The following is a 16926-nucleotide window of genomic DNA, read 5'->3' as shown; positions in this document are numbered from 1 at the left end:
CCGAAGGAAATGCTTGGGCGTGCAGAGTGAAATGGATTTGGCATTGGTTCAGGAACCCCCTGCACGAACTTGCATCTCCATGAAACCGTGGTGGCAATCGCAGCGAGAACAGAGAGTCCGAACTGGAGCTGCCAGGAGGTGTAGCTGGAGGGTTGATCGGAGGAGTTTCACTAGGAGCGATGACGGAAGAAACTAGTGCACCAAGATGCTGCGCCATGGAGTCTACTGCCACAATGAGTTGATCCTGTCGCGCTTGCAGATCCTGCAGGTCTGCCTGCATGGCTTGGTAGAATTACAGACTCTTGACTTGGCCAGCGGGGTCCATGGCCTGAGCGTACTGTCACGGCGCGGGGTGTGGACCCACTGGGCCGTACCGCGTAGCGGGGTAGCAGCTGGCCAACTAGGTACAAAACAATGTCTATAGTTCAAAACGGGTACCTGACGCAATAGTAGACAGTGGCAGGATCACGACTTGGCTTACACAGCAGGTGACGCCGCGGATTCAGCGGGAAGGCACGACTTGGCTTTCTTAGCAGGTGACGCCGCGGATGCAGCGGGAAGGCACGACTTAGCTTTCACAGCAGGTGACGCCGCGGATGCAGCGGGAAGGCACGACTTGGCTTTCACAGCAGGTGATGCCGCGGATGCGGCGGAAGACACGACTTGGCTTTTACAACAGGTAACGATAGTACGGGATACAGGGTGCAGGCAGCAGGAACGGGCAACACTGGGAACTGGAAAACACTGGGAGACCTTTAGCAAGACAGACTAGGGTATACAACAATGCTCAGGCAAGGAACCAGTGGGCAGAGCTCATTTTTATAGTCCAGCAGCCATTTGGGCTAATAACTGATTACTGGCAGCTGGACGCGTACTAGCCCTTTAAGGCCGTGCACGCGCGAGGACCCGGAAGACAGTGCCGGAGCCTGCCAGAGGGAGGAGGACGCCGAGCAGAGAGGTGTCCATGGCCGGGATCGTCAGGGGGTGAGTTAGAACGGCGATCCCCGGCCATGGACGTAACAGATATATTGTAATAGTTCAGACTTTTATGGACGCGGTGATACCAATTATGTTTATTTATTTATTTTTTTACTATGCTCTAGGGGGAAAATGGGAAAAGGTTTTTTTTTTTTACATAAGAAAAACACCTTTATTTTACTAATTTTTACTTTTTTTATTAGTCCCCCTAGGAGACTTCAACCAGCGATCGTTAGATCGCTTGCACGATATACGGCAATACTAATGTATTGCAGTATATCGTAATTCTGACAGGCTTCTATTAAGCCTGGCTTAATAGGAGCACAAAGATGGCGGACCTGGGGGCCTTCATTAGGCCCCCAGGCAGCCATAGCAACCATCACCCCCCCCCCCACACTGGCATCGTATGGAGCGGGTTCACCCCGTGAGCCCATTCCATACTTCCCCTACCCGACTTTGGCGCATGGATACGTCAAGTGTCAGGAAGGGGTTAATGGTACATCCTCCAAGTGGGTCACAGTTACAAGTGGATGTCCACACTTTGGAGATTGCATGGCTGTGTTCTTGAATTTTAGACTTATTAACACACAAGCCAGCCAATTAGACTCATTTACTTCACAGTAAGGCCTCATGCACACGGACGGACGTGCCCGTAATCATAGGCCGCGATTGCGGGTACGACCGGCCGCCGACTGCTGTGGACATCCGCCCGGATTTTTGGCCCTTGCTCCCATTCAAAGTATAGGAGCACGGCCCGTAAAAAGCAAAATATAGGACATGTTATATCTTTTGCGGTACACTTCTACGGCACGGACACCTATCCGTAGCAATACGGAAAGGTGTCCGCAGCCAATAGAACTGAATGGGTAATTGTGGACCGTATTATGGTCCGCAATTACAGAGATTTTTTACGGTCATGTGCATGGGGCCTTAATGGCACAAAAGAGACACTGAAAAGGTAAAAGATTTCCTTAACCCAAATGCCCACAAAGAAATATGTCAGAAATATATTTATATATTGTGATTACACTCCAAAAATTGGTGACAGATTCTTGTTAAAGAGGCTCTGTCACCACATCATAAGTGCCCTATCTCCTACATAATCTTATCGGCGCTGTAATGTAGATAACAGTGGTTTGTAGTTTGAAAAACGATAAGTTTAGACAAAGTTATGAACAATTTTAGATTTATGCTAATTAGTTTCTTAATAGACAACTGGGTGTTGTGAAGAGAAGTGTATGACGCTTGACCAATCAGCGACCAATCCGTGTCATACACTTCTCATTGTTTCAGCCCAGCCTCTTTCACTGCACAATCACAATGTAACAATGGGCTGGAACAATGAGAAGTGTATGACGCTGATTGGTCACTGATTGGTCAGCGTCATGCACTCACTCCTCTGTACAACGCCCAGTTGGTGAAAAGTAAAAACACGTCCAGTTGTCTATTAAGAAACGAATTAGCATAAATCTAAAATTGTTCATAACTTTGTCAAAAATGATCGTTTTTCAAAATAAAAACCACTGCTGTTATCTATATTAGAGCACCGATCACATCATGTAGGAGATGAGGCACTTATAATCTGGTGACAGAGCTTCATTAAGGCACTCAGTTTGTTAAAAGGACACTACTTATTTTCCCTTATTTTAGGCAAGTGTAAAATTTCTGTATATTATTTGAATGTAGTATATTATTCTTTGTATTTGGTCGATCTTCTGTGCAATAGTAATACAAGCAACTCCATTATCTATGTGTGTTTGGTGCAACTTTCTAATTACTGTTTTAAAAAAAATATTTATTTCTTATTTTTGAGATACAGCTGCTTTGTATCCTGTATACATAGAAACCTGTATCCGTCAGTTCAGTGGGACTGACACGCAAGATCGAGCTGTTACCGATCACATCTAAGTTCATAACTTAGATGTGATCGATAACAGGTGGATCCTGTAGGACCCACTTTCACTGAACACGTCAGGGCCGCAGACCTGAAGGATTCAATTCTCAACCCACGATACAGCTGTTCAGTATACCGGATACAATGCAGGTGTATCTCAAAAAGTAAAAATAATTTTTAATAAAAAGTAATTGTAAAGTTGCTCCAAACACACTGAGACACATTTTTATAAAAAGAAAAAGAAAACTTTTCAAAGGTTTACATATTTAATTTTATTTATGAAGCCATGAAGATATATCAGTATTAACCCCTTAAGGACGCAGCCTTGTTTTGGCCTTAAGGCTCACAGCCCATTTTTGAAATCTGACATATTTCACTTTATGTGGTAATAACGTCAGAATGCTTAAACCTATCCAAGCAATTCTGAAATTGTTTTCTCATGACACATTGGGCTTTATGTTAGTGGTAAAATTTGTTCGATATATTCAGTGTATATTTGTGAAAAATTGCAAAATTTTGAGAAAATTTTGAAAAAATATAATTTTTCTGAATTTGAATGCATCTGCTTGTAAAACAGATGGTTATACCCCCCAAAATAGTTACTAGTTCACATTTCCCATATGTCTACTTTGGATTGGCATCGTTTTTTGAAAGTTTTTTTTATTTTTCTTGGACGTTACAAGACTTAGAACATAAACAGCAATTTCTCATATTTTTAAGAACATTTCAAAAGCCTTTTTTTAAGGTACCTGTTCAGTTCTGAAGTGGCTTTGAGGGGCCTATGTATTAGAAACCCCCATAAACACCCCATTTTAAAAACTAGACCCCTCAAAGTATTCAAAACAGCATTTAGAAAGTGTTTTAACCCTATAGGCATTTCACAGGAATTAAAGCAATGTGGAGGTGAAATTTGCAAATTTCATTTTTCTTGCTGAATTTCAATTTTATTCAATTTTTTTCTGTAACACAGGAGGTTTTACCAGAGAAATACTACTAAATATGTATTGTCCATATTCTGCAGTTTTTAGAAATGTCCCACATGTGGCTCTAGTGGGCTCGTGGACCAAAACACAAGCCCCAGAAGCAAAGAAGCACCTAGTGCATTTTGGGGCCTCTTTTTTATTAGAATATATTTTAGGCAGCATGCCAGGTTTGAAGAGGTGTTGAGGTGCCAAAACAGTAGGAATCCCCCAAAAGTGACCCCATTTTGGAAACTACACCCCTCAAGGAATTCATGTATGGTTGTTGTTACCATTTTGACCACAAATTTTTTTTACAGCACGTATTTGAATTGGGCTGTGAAATTTAATAAATGAAATTTTTTCCAATAAGATGTCATTTTTGATAAAAATTTCTTATTTTCACAAGAAATAAAATACCCTATTTTGTTGCCCAATTTGTCCTGAGTGCGGCAATACCCCATTTGTGGTGATAAACTGCCGTTTGGGCCCATAGGAGGGCTCAGAAGGAAAGGAGCGAAGGAAAGGAGTTCAGATTTTGCTGGATTGGTTTACGAGTGCCATGTCGCATTTGCAGAGCCCCAGAGGTATCAAAGCAATAGAAACCCACCAGCAATTACCCCATTTTGGAAACTACACCCCTCAAAGAATTGATTTATGGTTGTTGTTACAATTTTGATAGCACAGTTTTTTCACAGCATGTATTTGGATTGGGCTGTGAAATTTAAAAAATAAAAATTTTTGATCAAAATTTCTTATTTTCACAGGGAACAAAATACACAGGGAATAAAATATTTTGTTTCCCATTTTGTCCTGAGTGCGGCAATACCCCATTTGTGGTGATAAACTGCCGTTTGGGCCCATGGGAGGGCTCAGAAGGAAAGGACCACCATTTGGCCTACTGGAGCTTTTCTGGTGCTAAGTCATATATGCAGAAGCCCCTGAGGTACCAGTACAGTTGAAACCCCTGAGAAGTGACCCCATTTAAAAACTACACCCCAAGACATTCATCAAGTGTAGTGAGCATTTTGACCCCACAGGTATTGTGTAAAAGGTAATGCGCAGCAGATGGTGCAGTGTGGGATTTGCAATTTTCTTTATATCTATGCCATTTCAGTGTCCAATATATTGTGCCCAGCATGCGTCACCGGAGATATACACCCCATAAACTGTAATGTGGGTTCTCACGGGTATGGCAATACCCTACATGTGGCATTTATCAGCTGCCTGGGCACAAAGCAGGGCTCAGAAGGGACAGATGAGGGGGATAAGCTGTGCGGAGTGCGTCAGGGTAAGTAAAACTGGGGTAGATTAAAAATCAAGGGATGTATGATACATTTTAAAACACTTTCATACAGAGCCTTAGTTTTTCAGGAAACATGTCACATTGATATATTGTGTCCTCCCTTATCCCCCTCTTATAGCAGACTTTGCACCTCTTTTGACATTTTCCCTTCTTGCCAGTTTTGGGAACTTCTTCTGGAAAGTTTTGCCCTGCATAAACCTATTGGTACACACAGGAAACGATCTTGCTGATATATGTAACAGAAATGAATAACGTTGACCGAATCAAGAGCAAGATCTTAGTAAAACCAAGTAAATCTTGGTGCATTGACCCTCAACATCTAATATATAACCTATAAAGTGTGGGGTACAATTAACACAACTCATATAATTGAAGAAAATACAAACTTTATTCGAAAATCGCAAAGATTAAAAGATGAGTCATGCAAAGCATGAATAAAAACGTTCATCCAATGCAGAGTATATGTGTACAAAATGAGTAGAATAACAAATATAGACAGTGTATAATTGTTTTACTGGAGCAAACAGACTAATTAAATAGATGATCGGAACTATTTATCAGAAAGTTTATTTGTTTATTTATCTTTTTTTATTAATAATAAAGGACTGATAAGGGAAAAAGGGGGATTTTTACTTTTATTACTTTTAAAACTTTTATTTTCTTATTTTTACACAACTTTTTTTTTACTTTTTTACGTTGGCCCACTAGGGGACTTGAGAGCAGGAGGCCCGGATTGCTATTCTAATACACTGCACTACATGTTACTCACTGACAACAAGCATAGTGGGTCCTGACTCTTTCATACAGAGCCTTCGTTTTTCAGGAAACATGTCACATTGATATATTGTGTCCTCCCTTATCCCCCTCTTATAGCAGACTTTGCACCTCTTTTGACTTTTTCCCTTCTTGCCAGTTTTGGGACGCAAAAACATTAAAATTTAGAAAAATGCTAATTTTTGCAAACACTGAATATATTGACCAAATGATACTACTAACATAAAGTACATTGTACTCGGCACACCTTGCTTGTGTTACAAAAATATATATTTTTATTATGGATGCCAGAGGCTGCATGTGCACATGCAGCCTCTGGCATCCATAATAAAAATATATATTTTTGTAACACAAGCAAGGTGTGCCGAGTACAAATTCTTAACCTACACCCGGGTTGGGACCCTACCTCGAGCACCCAAAGAAACCAGTGCCATCTGAACACAACCATATAAAGTACATTGTGTCATGAGAAAACATTCTCAGAATCGCTTGGATACATAAAAGCATTCCAGAGTTATTACCACATAAAGTGACACATGTCCGATTTGAAAAAATTGTCTGTGTCCTTAAGGCCAAAACAGGCTGTGTCCTTAAGGGGTTAAAATAATGAAAAAGTTTGAAAGAAACAAACAAAATTGGCATCGCCATATCATGTCCCCTGTAATTTTTTTATGTGTAAGGTGTCTTTTTTTACATGTAATGATGTCGATTTTATTCATACCATCACTTTTTACTCATTTTTTTTGTGTTGTTGAAGGGGCAAAAAAAGTGTGCCATTTTGACCTTTTCTCCTGCTATGATGCTCACCGTATTGGATAAATATTTTTACGTTTTTATAGTTCAGGCCTTTTCGGACGTGGAGATACCTAATGTGTTTATGTTTATTATTGTTTATTTTTATATGTGATCTAGGGAAAGGGGGTGATTTGAATTTTAATATTTTTTAAAAACTTTTTTTTACTTTTTTGAACTCTTATTTAGTTCCCTAAGGCTATGTTCACACGGAGTATTTTGGGGGAGGAATATCTGCCTCAAAATTCAGTTTGGAACTTTGAGGCAGATATTCCTCTCCCTGCACGCCGATTTTCGCGGCGATTATCGCGCCGTTTTTCGCCCGCGGCCATTGAGCGCCGCGGGCATAAAACAGCGAGATATACGCTTTTTCCTGCCTCCCATTGAAGTCAATGGGAGGTCGGAGGCGGAAGCGCCCGAAGATAGGGCATGTCGCTTCTTTTTCCCGCGAGGCAGTTTTACTGCTCGCGGGAAAAAGACGCCGACGCCTCCCATTGAAATCAATGGGAGGCGTTCTCGGGCCGTTTCTGCCGAGTTTTGCGACACGGTTTCCGTGTGAACATAGCCTTAGGGGGCTTGAACCTGCCATCATCACAATATTGCAGTCTATGGCAAAATTACGGCCATTTTGACCTTTTCTCCTGCTATGATGCTCACCGTATTGGATAAATATTTTTAAGTTTTTATAGTTCAGGCCTTTTCGGACGTGGAGATACCTAATGTGTTTATGTTTATTATTGTTTATTTTTATATGTGATCTAGGGAAAGGGGGTGATTTGAATTTTAATATTTTTTAAAAACTTTTTTTTACTTTTTTGAACTCTTATTTAGTTCCCTTAGGGGGCTTGAACCTGCCATCATCACAATATTGCAGTCTATGGCAAAATCAGTGCATTGCTATTGAGACCTGCAAGCAATCTTCCTATAGCAAGCATAGAAGCGTTCAGAAAGTACCCAGCTGCTATAGGACACCAGCTCCCGCAATCTCGCCGTACGGGCGCCGGTGTTCGCCCCCGAAGTGGAAAAGCATAGTTGCCAACGTTTGAATTTTTTTTCCAGAGACACTTAGGGTTTGGCGTATTTGGTGGGTGTGTCTTTATGGGGGCATGGTTTATCTGATGGGGCGTGGCTTTCCAGAATTTCTGCATACAAATAAACGAACAAAAATTTCTGCACTAGTTTGGCTGACAACTATTTTGGTAGTCAGTATCTCTCTCTGGTTTTCCGGTTGTATACAGGGAGGTGATGTCTCATTTTATCACTACGGCTAGGGCATATGTGCTTAGCCCTACTGGTAGTGTAAAAAACAGCGTAGATAGTGCCACACTCAGTGCCCTTTGTAGATGGTGCTCCACACTGCCCCCAGTAGATAGGGCCACGCACTGCTCCCTGTAGATAATGCCACATGGCCCCTTGTAGATATTGCTACACACTGCTCCCTGTAGATATTGCCACACACTGCTCCTTGTAGTTATTGCCACACACTGCTTCCTGTAGACAATTCCACACACTGCTCCCTGTAAATAGTGCCATATGGCCCTCCTGTAGATAGTGCCACAGTGCCCTCTGTAGATAGTGGCACACATCTCTTTTTTAGATAGTACCACAGTGCCCTCTGTAGATAATAGCACAATGCCCTCTGTAGATAGTGCGACACAGCCCCCCTGTAGATAGTGCCACACAGTCCCCTGTAGATAGTACCACACAGCTCCCTTGTAGATAGTGCCACACTGCCCCCTTGTAGATAGTGCCACGCAACCCCCTTGTAGATAGTGCCACGCAGCCCCCGTGTAGATAGTGCCACGCAGCCCCGTGTAGATAAGACCACGCAGCCCAGTGTAGATAGGACCACGCAGCCCCATGTAGATAGTGCCCCACATCCCCGTGTAGATGGTGCCACACAGCCCTGTGTAGATAGTGCCACACAGCCCCCTGTAGATAGAGCCACAAAGCCCCCTGTAAATAGAGCCACACAGCGCCCTGTAGATAGAGCCACACAGCCCTCCTGTAGATGATGCCAGACAGCCCCCCTGTAGATAGAACCACACAACCCCTTGTAGATAGTGCCACACAACCCCTTGTAGATAGAGCCACATAGCCCTCCCTGTAGATTATGTCACACAGTCCCCCTGTACTTGATGCCACACAGTCTCACTGTAGATGATGTCACACAGCCCTCTGTACTTGATTCCACACAGTCCCCATGTAGCCACGCTTTGGCCGGGGATTCCTCTGCTGGAGGACGTCAGTGACATCAGGGGATCCTCCTGGACCAGAATGTGATGTCAGGGGCAACCTCAGAGCAGGAGTCCTGGAGCAGAGCGCTACTAGCACGCTGCCTGGGACTCCTGCTCTGCTCCTGACATACTGTCCATATATGGACAGTGGTGTCAGGGGCTTCCCCAGAGCAGGAGTCTCGGAGCAGAGTGCTAGTATAATCTCTGCTCTGGGACTCCTTCTCTGGGGAAGCCCCTGACAACACTGTCCTTATATGAATCTGAGTCAGAGCATCGGCAATGCTCTGGCCGGGGATTCCACTGCAGGAGGTGCCCTGCCCTGACGTCACTGCCCTTATATGGACCGTGAAGTCAGGAGCTCAGTCTTTGAGCAGAATCCGAGGCAGAGCATCGGCAATGCTCTGGCCGGGGATTCCGCTGCAGGAGGTGCCGTGCCCTGACGTCACTGCCCTTACATGGACCGTGAAATCAGGGGCTTAGTCTATGAGCGGAATCCGAGGCAGAGCATCGGCAATGTTCTGGCCGGGGATTTCGCTGCAGGAGGTGCCTGCCCTGATGTCACTGCCCTTATATGGATATTAAAGTCAGGGGCTCCGTCTATGAGCGGAATCCCCGGTCAGGGCATCTGCAACGCTTTGGCCGAGGATTCCGGCACTCCAGGAGGAGTGAATGGCAGAGCAGGAAGCGGATAGTTTCCTGCTCTGCCATAGTATTCAATTGTATCTGTTTCCTGTTGAACTTGATGGACATGTGTCTTTTTTCAGCCGTACTAACTATGTAACTATGTAAGGACGCAGATACAATTGAATGTAGCAGTTGCCGGGACAAATCCCGGGACAGTAATATGCCGAGACTGTCTCTGTAAATTCGGGACATTTGGCAAGTATGGAAAAGGCCGTAAAAACGGCATCTGAGGGGTTAAATTCTTGCGATCAGAAATTTTTCTGATCGCAAGCATTGCTGCTGGGACCCTTCTGTGTAACAAAGCAGACCCTGGCGGCTATGGCGCCCACTGTGCTTCTAAAAAGGCGCCACCCATAAACACCCTTTTTACAACGTAAATCTACAGATCAACGACGTGAAATGATTAAGCAACGTTACCAGTCTGGGGAAAGGGAAAAAAATTCCCCACTTGTATCGCCACAATGTGACTTCTTCAGCGGTGTTTGTAATGTGGTAAAGTGTTAAGGCCAAATCACATGTTGCGTAAATACTGCAGATTTTGTTGCGGAAAATCCACAACAAATGCAGTACCAGCAAAGTAGATGAGATAAAACCGCTCAGAAATTGACCTGCCGTGTGGAGTTATATTCTGCAGCATGTCAATTGTATTTATGTAAACGCTGCTTATTTGTTGCGGGACTTCCCTACTGAATTCAGTGGGGATGTAAATCCCGCATCAAATAGCAGTTGTTCGATTTTTTGCGGCGATCCCGCCGCAAAAAAACACGTCAGAATGCAAAAAATATATTAAACTTACCTAGGAGTCTGTGTTTCATCCTCCTGGGATGACGTTTCATCCCATGTGGCCGCCGCTGCAGCCAATCACAGGCTGCAGAGGTCTCCTAGGATGAGACGTCATCCCAGGAGGCCGGCTAAGTGCTGCCGTTTTTATAATAGATTTTTCTTTAAACAAATCTTGTTTGTGTCAGCTAGCTGAATACATGCCTTGCCAAACACCTGCTGGTATCAACCTAAATCTCTAGAGAATATCATGTTGATTTATTCATAGTGTCATTTAATGGATAATACATACCCCATGGGTATAGCAATAAAGTAATAATATCAGCGACACAATTTATGACAACTGATCGACCATTGGGTTGCGATCCCCCATGTGATCTGAATGAAACAGAAAAAACAAAAAACAACAACACCCTTGTGCTAGTGCCAATTGTACATTAATAAAAGCCCTAAACGTGTTTTATTCAAAATAGACACAAATATGTGTATTTGCTACTTGCTCTCATAGTTGACACCCGCCGGGAGGGAAGGTGAGAGGCGCCGCACAATTGGCCCAGTGAGCACTACGTGGAAATAGAAAACATACATATATTATAGTACATATGCAATATCAAATTCTTTGTATATGGAGTTAAATCTTGCTTGGCTTCCCCGGTCTAAGAGGAGATGGTGTTTTCATCTACGGCTTTTCTTTCTTGTCTCTTTGTTTTTGAAGTGTGTTATTCAGAAAAGGTACTTCAGGAAAAGGTAATCGAGGCATAAAGCGTCCATATAGAGTTATTACCTAAGGGTATAGAATCATCTTCATTAGTTATTGTGAACATTTATTTTTACATTTCTAGGACATAAGATTTAAGAACCCTGTTTCATAAGTCTAATGTGCATGAGCCCCTGTGGCCAAGATATATTAAATGGCTGTGAATAGACAGGAAACGATAGAACCCTAAATGAGTGACCGAAAATATAAATATAGTTAAAAAAGGAAAAGTAACGTTTTTTGCATGTGGGTATGAAAGAAATGTATATGTAGTGTAGGAATAAGGGCTTGTCCACACATAGCGGAATTGCCGCGTATTTTACGTCCGGAATTGCGGACGGAAAATACACAGCAGAATACAGTAGCAGCAAAGTGGGTAAGATTTAGCAAATCTCACCCGCACGCTCCGCAAAATGTCTGACCAGAAATTGACCTGTGGTGCATTATTCATACCGCACCATGTCAATTCCTGCTGCAGAAAGTGGACTGAATTGCTGCGGAGAGGAGATGTCACCATCTCCCAACTTATGGTGCGGTTTTTCCACAGCGGAAATCCTGCTAGTTTCAGCAGAATTGCTGCAGAAATTTTCTGCAGAAATTCCGTAACATGTGGATAAGCCCTTAGAGACTTATTAAAAAATATAAAAAAGGAAAAAATATATATTTAACAAATAGGCTGTGGGGTAATCCAAAAATGTGTAAATACATTAGGGATGAGGGAATGGTTATTGCTTTTAGAATCCTGTGTACAAAAGTTCCTTTTTCATTCCCCTTGGGGCCATGCATTTCTGATTACAAATCCATCTGTACTCACATTGTAATAATTTAGAAGTCCACTCCCCCTCTTATATTGCAATGAATGAGGAACTTTTGTACACAGGATTCTACAAGCAATAACCATTCCCTCATCTCCAATGTATTTACACATTTTTGGGTGTAATACTGTAGTGTTAATAGTATCATACCTCCTAACTGCCCCGGATTCAGTGGGACAGTCCCAGATTCCGGGCGGTGTCCCGCTGTCCTGGGTGGCCGGTGGTATGTCCCGGTGTCAACTGTATCTGCATCCTCAGGTAGCGCTATCTACAGGGGGTGGCGCTATCGTTAAGGGGGTGTGGCACTATCTACATGGGTACTGTAGCAATATATGAGCAATATCTACATGGGTACTGTGGCACTATATATGTGGGCACTGGCACTTTAAATGTAGGCACCGGCACTAGGGGCAGCTAAGGAGACATTATACTGTACGGGGGCAGCTTTGGACATTATACTGTATGGGGGCAGCTAAGGGGGGATTATAGTGTATGGTGGCAGCTAAGGAGACATTACACTGTATGGTGGCAGCTAAGGGGGCATTATACAAGTATTAAACTGTGGGGGAGCATAAATGGGGGCATTATGCTGTATGTGACATCTCTGTGGCATTATAGTGTATGGTGGCATCTGTGTGGGTATTATACTGCATGGGGCAGCTATGTGGGTATTATACTGTATGGGGCAGCTATGGGGGCATTATTATGTAAGCGGGCAGCTATGGGGCATTGCACTGACTTGGGAGTGTATGGGCCAGGATTGGGCGGGATTAGAGGCATGGCTTAAATGGAGAAATGGAGAAAAGGCTGTACGTGCCGCAACAGTTGTCCCTCTTTGCGATACTTGAATGTTGGGAGGTATGAGAGTATTACCCCACAGGCTATTTTCTTATATAAATTTTTTCCTTTTCTATAATTTTTGACAAGTCACTTATTCTCACACTACATACTACGCATGCGTGGGGTGCCCCGTGGGAACCAAACGCCGTTTTTCCCATTGAAATCAATGGGCAGTTGTTTGGGGGCATTCAGCCTCTGTACTTTTAGCTGCAGAAAATAAGCCATGTGAACATACCCTAATGCTCGCACAGTAGGCGTGTCTGCAACTATTTTTCCCCCTTCTTTCTTCTGACCAGTCCTTGTCTTTATCAGGGCACTTTAAGGGTATGTTCACACGCTTAACAAAAAATGTCTGAAAATACGGAGCTGATTTCAGAGAAAACAGCCTCTGATTTTCAGGCGTTTTTGAAGCTGAAAATGAAATTTGGAGCTTCTTTTGAGGCTTCTTTTCAGGCATTTTTTTAGGCATTTTTCATAGGGTATGTTCACACGCACTGCTTTCAGACGTAATTCGGGCGTTTTACGCCTACAAACATCTGGCCATTGCTTTCAATGGGTTTTACGATGTTCTGTTCCCACGAAGTGTAATTTTCTGCATCGCTGTCAAAAGACGGCGCGTAAACAGACGCCCACGTCAAAGAAGTGTATGTCACTTCTTGGGACGTTTTTGGAGCCATTTTTCATTGATTCCATTGAAAAACAGCTCCAATAATGTCCGTAAAATACGCCACGAAAAACGCGAGTAGTTACAAAAACGCCTGAAAATCAGGAGCTGTTTTCAGGCAAAAACAGCTCCGTAATTTCAGACGTATTTTGCTACTGCGTGTGAACATACCCATAGTGTTCAGTGGAAAATCAGCTCCAAAAAACGCCTCAAGAAATGACATGCTACTTCTTTTTACGGAGCGTCATTTCAGGCTCCGTTTTTTAAAACAGAGGCGTAAAAAGACGCCCCATCTGAACTAAATGCTGTTTTTCCCATTGATTTCAATGGGCAGATGTTTGTAGGCGTTCAGCTTCCCTTTTTTCAGACATTTTTCGAGGCGTAAATCCCCCGAAATACTCCTGAAAACACTGCGTGTGAACATACCCTCAAGCAGGGTACATGTAAGTAGAAGAGACCAAAGCTCAGAAAGAAGATCAGATGTAGAAAAGAGTCGAACTGGCATATTAAATTAACTTTACATAAATGCAGAAGTAGCAGAGATTTTTGTTTCCACAAAAGGAAGTACAGCTCTATTTTACTTTATTATGGCCTAATGCATTCTGATATTTTTTATATGGTTTGATTATATATATCATTTGATTGTTTTGACTATAAATTCCCCTTTCATCATATTTTGTATTCCAGAGGACAGGTGGACTGTTTGGGCAAGAAGACAGTTTTCACACTGAACCTGTCAGCCCTATTCACACAATTATCACCAGCCAGCGACCTCTGCGCTTTTCTGAAGCTGGTGGCGAGGACCTAGATTCTCCTGTATTTCTACCGGATCCTGTATTTTTCCCACCACCAAGGAGAAATCGCAACACAAACAATAGTAAAATAACAAGGCAAGTATTAGTGGTTGATGTAGCCATTTTTATCTTGACATTTAACGCAAGTTATCAGAGTCAAGATAAAGATGGCTATATCCGTAGTTTTGTAATTCAACATATTTGCACAGCATTTAATAAAATAGGATAACACTGATTTTCATTTTCTAGTGGACTTGATCGCATCCTTATCACACCAAACTCTGTAAAAGCCCAGCAGAATGAAGATCAGTGGGAGACTTTCAGTACCACCAGTCAAGAGGTAAAGTCTTGAAATCTACAAATTGCAAAATAGATAGGTGATACTGTCTGAGACTATCAAATTTATTTAGCAGTCCTAAAAGTTTGTGCGGCCTCAGTAATAACAGTATAGAGGATGTAGTGTTCAATTTTTGCCCAACTTAACTTTCTAATTTATAGAGAAAATCCAGTCAAATATGCAAAATAGGTTGTATACATTGTAGAAGCTTTACTATTTATAAGGGGAAAAATTTCCTCCCCAACTCCAAATATGGCAATCCTATAAATCCCAGGATCAAGTTCTCATCTCCAGAATCTAGTAACCATAACTTGTAATAATATACTTTTTAAGAAAGGTGTCCAGGCCCTTCTTGAACTTGCTTAACCCCTTCCCGCCGCAGTCACTTTTGGACCAAATGACAGAGCCTCATTTTTTAATCTGACGTGTGTTACTATATGTGGTAATAACTTGGGAATGCTTTTACCTATCAAAGCGATTCTGAGATTGTTTTGTCGTGACATATTGTATTTTATGTTAGTGAAAAAATTGAAAAATTCAAGTATCTGCTTGTAAGACAGATAGTTATACCACACAAAATATTTACTAGTTAACATTTTCATATGTCAACTTTAGATTGGCATCATTTTTTTGAACGTAGGTTTATTTTTCTAGGACATTACAAGGCTTATAAGTTTAGCTGCAATTTTTCACATTTTCAAGAAAATTTCAAAATCCCATTTTTTTTAGGGAACTGTTCAGTTGTGAAGTGGCTTTGAGGGCCTTATATATTATAACCACCACAAATCACCCCATTTAAAAAACTGCACCCCTCAAAGTATTCAAAACAGCCTTCAGAAAGTTTCTTAACCCTTTAGGCGTTTCACAGGAATTAAAGCAAAGTGGAAGTAAAATTTGAACATTTCATTTGTTTTTTGCAGAAATTCCATTTTAATCAATTTTTCCTGTAATACTGAAGGTTTTAACAGAGAAACACAACTGAATATTTATTGCCCTGATTTTTCAGTTTCTAGAAATATCCCGCATGTGGCCCTAGTGTGCTAATGGACTGGAAAAAAAGGCCCCAGAACCAAAGGAGTGCCTAGTGGATTTTAGGGCCTTCCTTTTCTTTATATTACAGTATATTTCAGGCACCATTTCAGGTTAAAAGAGGTCTGGTGGTGCCGAAACAAAGGAAACACCCCAAAAAATACACCACTTTGGAAACCACACCCCTTGAGGAATTCATCTAGGGGTGTAGTGAGCATTTTGACCCCACAGGTGTTTCATAGATTTCATTAGAATTGGGCAGTGAAAAATAACATTATTTTCCAATAAGATGTAGCTTTACCTCAAAATGTTTAACTTTTTCAACAAATAAATGAGGAAAAGCACCCTAACATTTGTAAAGCAACTTCTCCAGCGTACGGAAATACCCAACATGTGGTCATAAACTGCTGTTTTGGCAAGCGACAGGACTCGGAAGGGAAGGCATGTCATTTAGCTTTTGGGGAGCAGATTTTGCTGGATTGATTTCTCTGCACCATGTTGCATTTGTAAAGCTCCTAAGGTACCAGCACAGTGAACCCCCCAAAAGTGGCTCCATTTGGGAAACTACTCCCCTCAAAGAATTTTTCAAGTTGTATAGTGAGCATTTTGACCCCACAGGTGTTTCATACACTGGGCAGTAAAAAAATAAAATTAGATTATTTTCAAAGAAAATGTTGCTTTAGCCCCAAATTCATAATTTTCACAAGGGGTTAACCCCTTAAGGACATAGCCTTGTTTTGGCCTTAAGGCTCAGAGCCCATTTTTGAAATCTGACATATTTCACTTTATGTGGTAATAACGTCGGAATGCTTAAACCTATCCAAGCGATTCTGAGATTATTTTCTCGTGACACATTGGGCTTTATGTTAGTGGTAAAATTTGGACGATATATTCAGTGTTTATTGGTGAAAAATTGCAAAATTTAGAGAAAATGTATAAAAAAATAGCATTTTTCAGAATTTAAATGCATCTGCTTCTAAGGCCTTATTTACACGAGCGTGTGCGTTTTGCGCACGCAAAAAACACGGCATTTTGCGTGCGCAAAAGGCACTTAACAGCTGCGTGTCTCATCAGTGTATGATGCGCGGCTGCAAGATTTTCTCGCAGCCGCCATCATTTTGACGCTCCGTTTGGATGTTTGTAAACAGAAAAGCACGTGGTGCTTTTCTGTTTACATTCAGAGAATGACAGCTGTTGCGCGAACCACGCAGTTCGCACGGAAGTGCTTCCGTTTTCACGCACCCATTGACTTCAATTGGTGCGTGATGCGCAAAAAACGCAGAAAT

At 42.1% G+C, this 16926-nt stretch overlaps 1 protein-coding gene across 1 annotated transcript in view; it reads left to right on the top strand.

Moving 5' to 3' along the window:
• The window catches only part of CACNA1S (calcium voltage-gated channel subunit alpha1 S), a 960893-nt gene that overhangs the window by 913444 nt on the left and 30523 nt on the right, over window positions 1-16926 (top strand). Inside the window, exons 43-44 of the mRNA XM_075853532.1 lie at window positions 14168-14370; window positions 14524-14614. Coding sequence (XP_075709647.1) covers window positions 14168-14370; window positions 14524-14614 — 294 coding nt within the window. The remainder of the gene's footprint in view (window positions 1-14167; window positions 14371-14523; window positions 14615-16926) is intronic.

This window comes from Rhinoderma darwinii, chromosome 2 (genome assembly GCF_050947455.1).
Source record: "Rhinoderma darwinii isolate aRhiDar2 chromosome 2, aRhiDar2.hap1, whole genome shotgun sequence".
NCBI lineage: Eukaryota > Metazoa > Chordata > Amphibia > Anura > Rhinodermatidae > Rhinoderma > Rhinoderma darwinii.
Note: the sequence above shows the minus strand (reverse complement) of the source record. Positions and strands in the feature narration are given on the sequence as shown.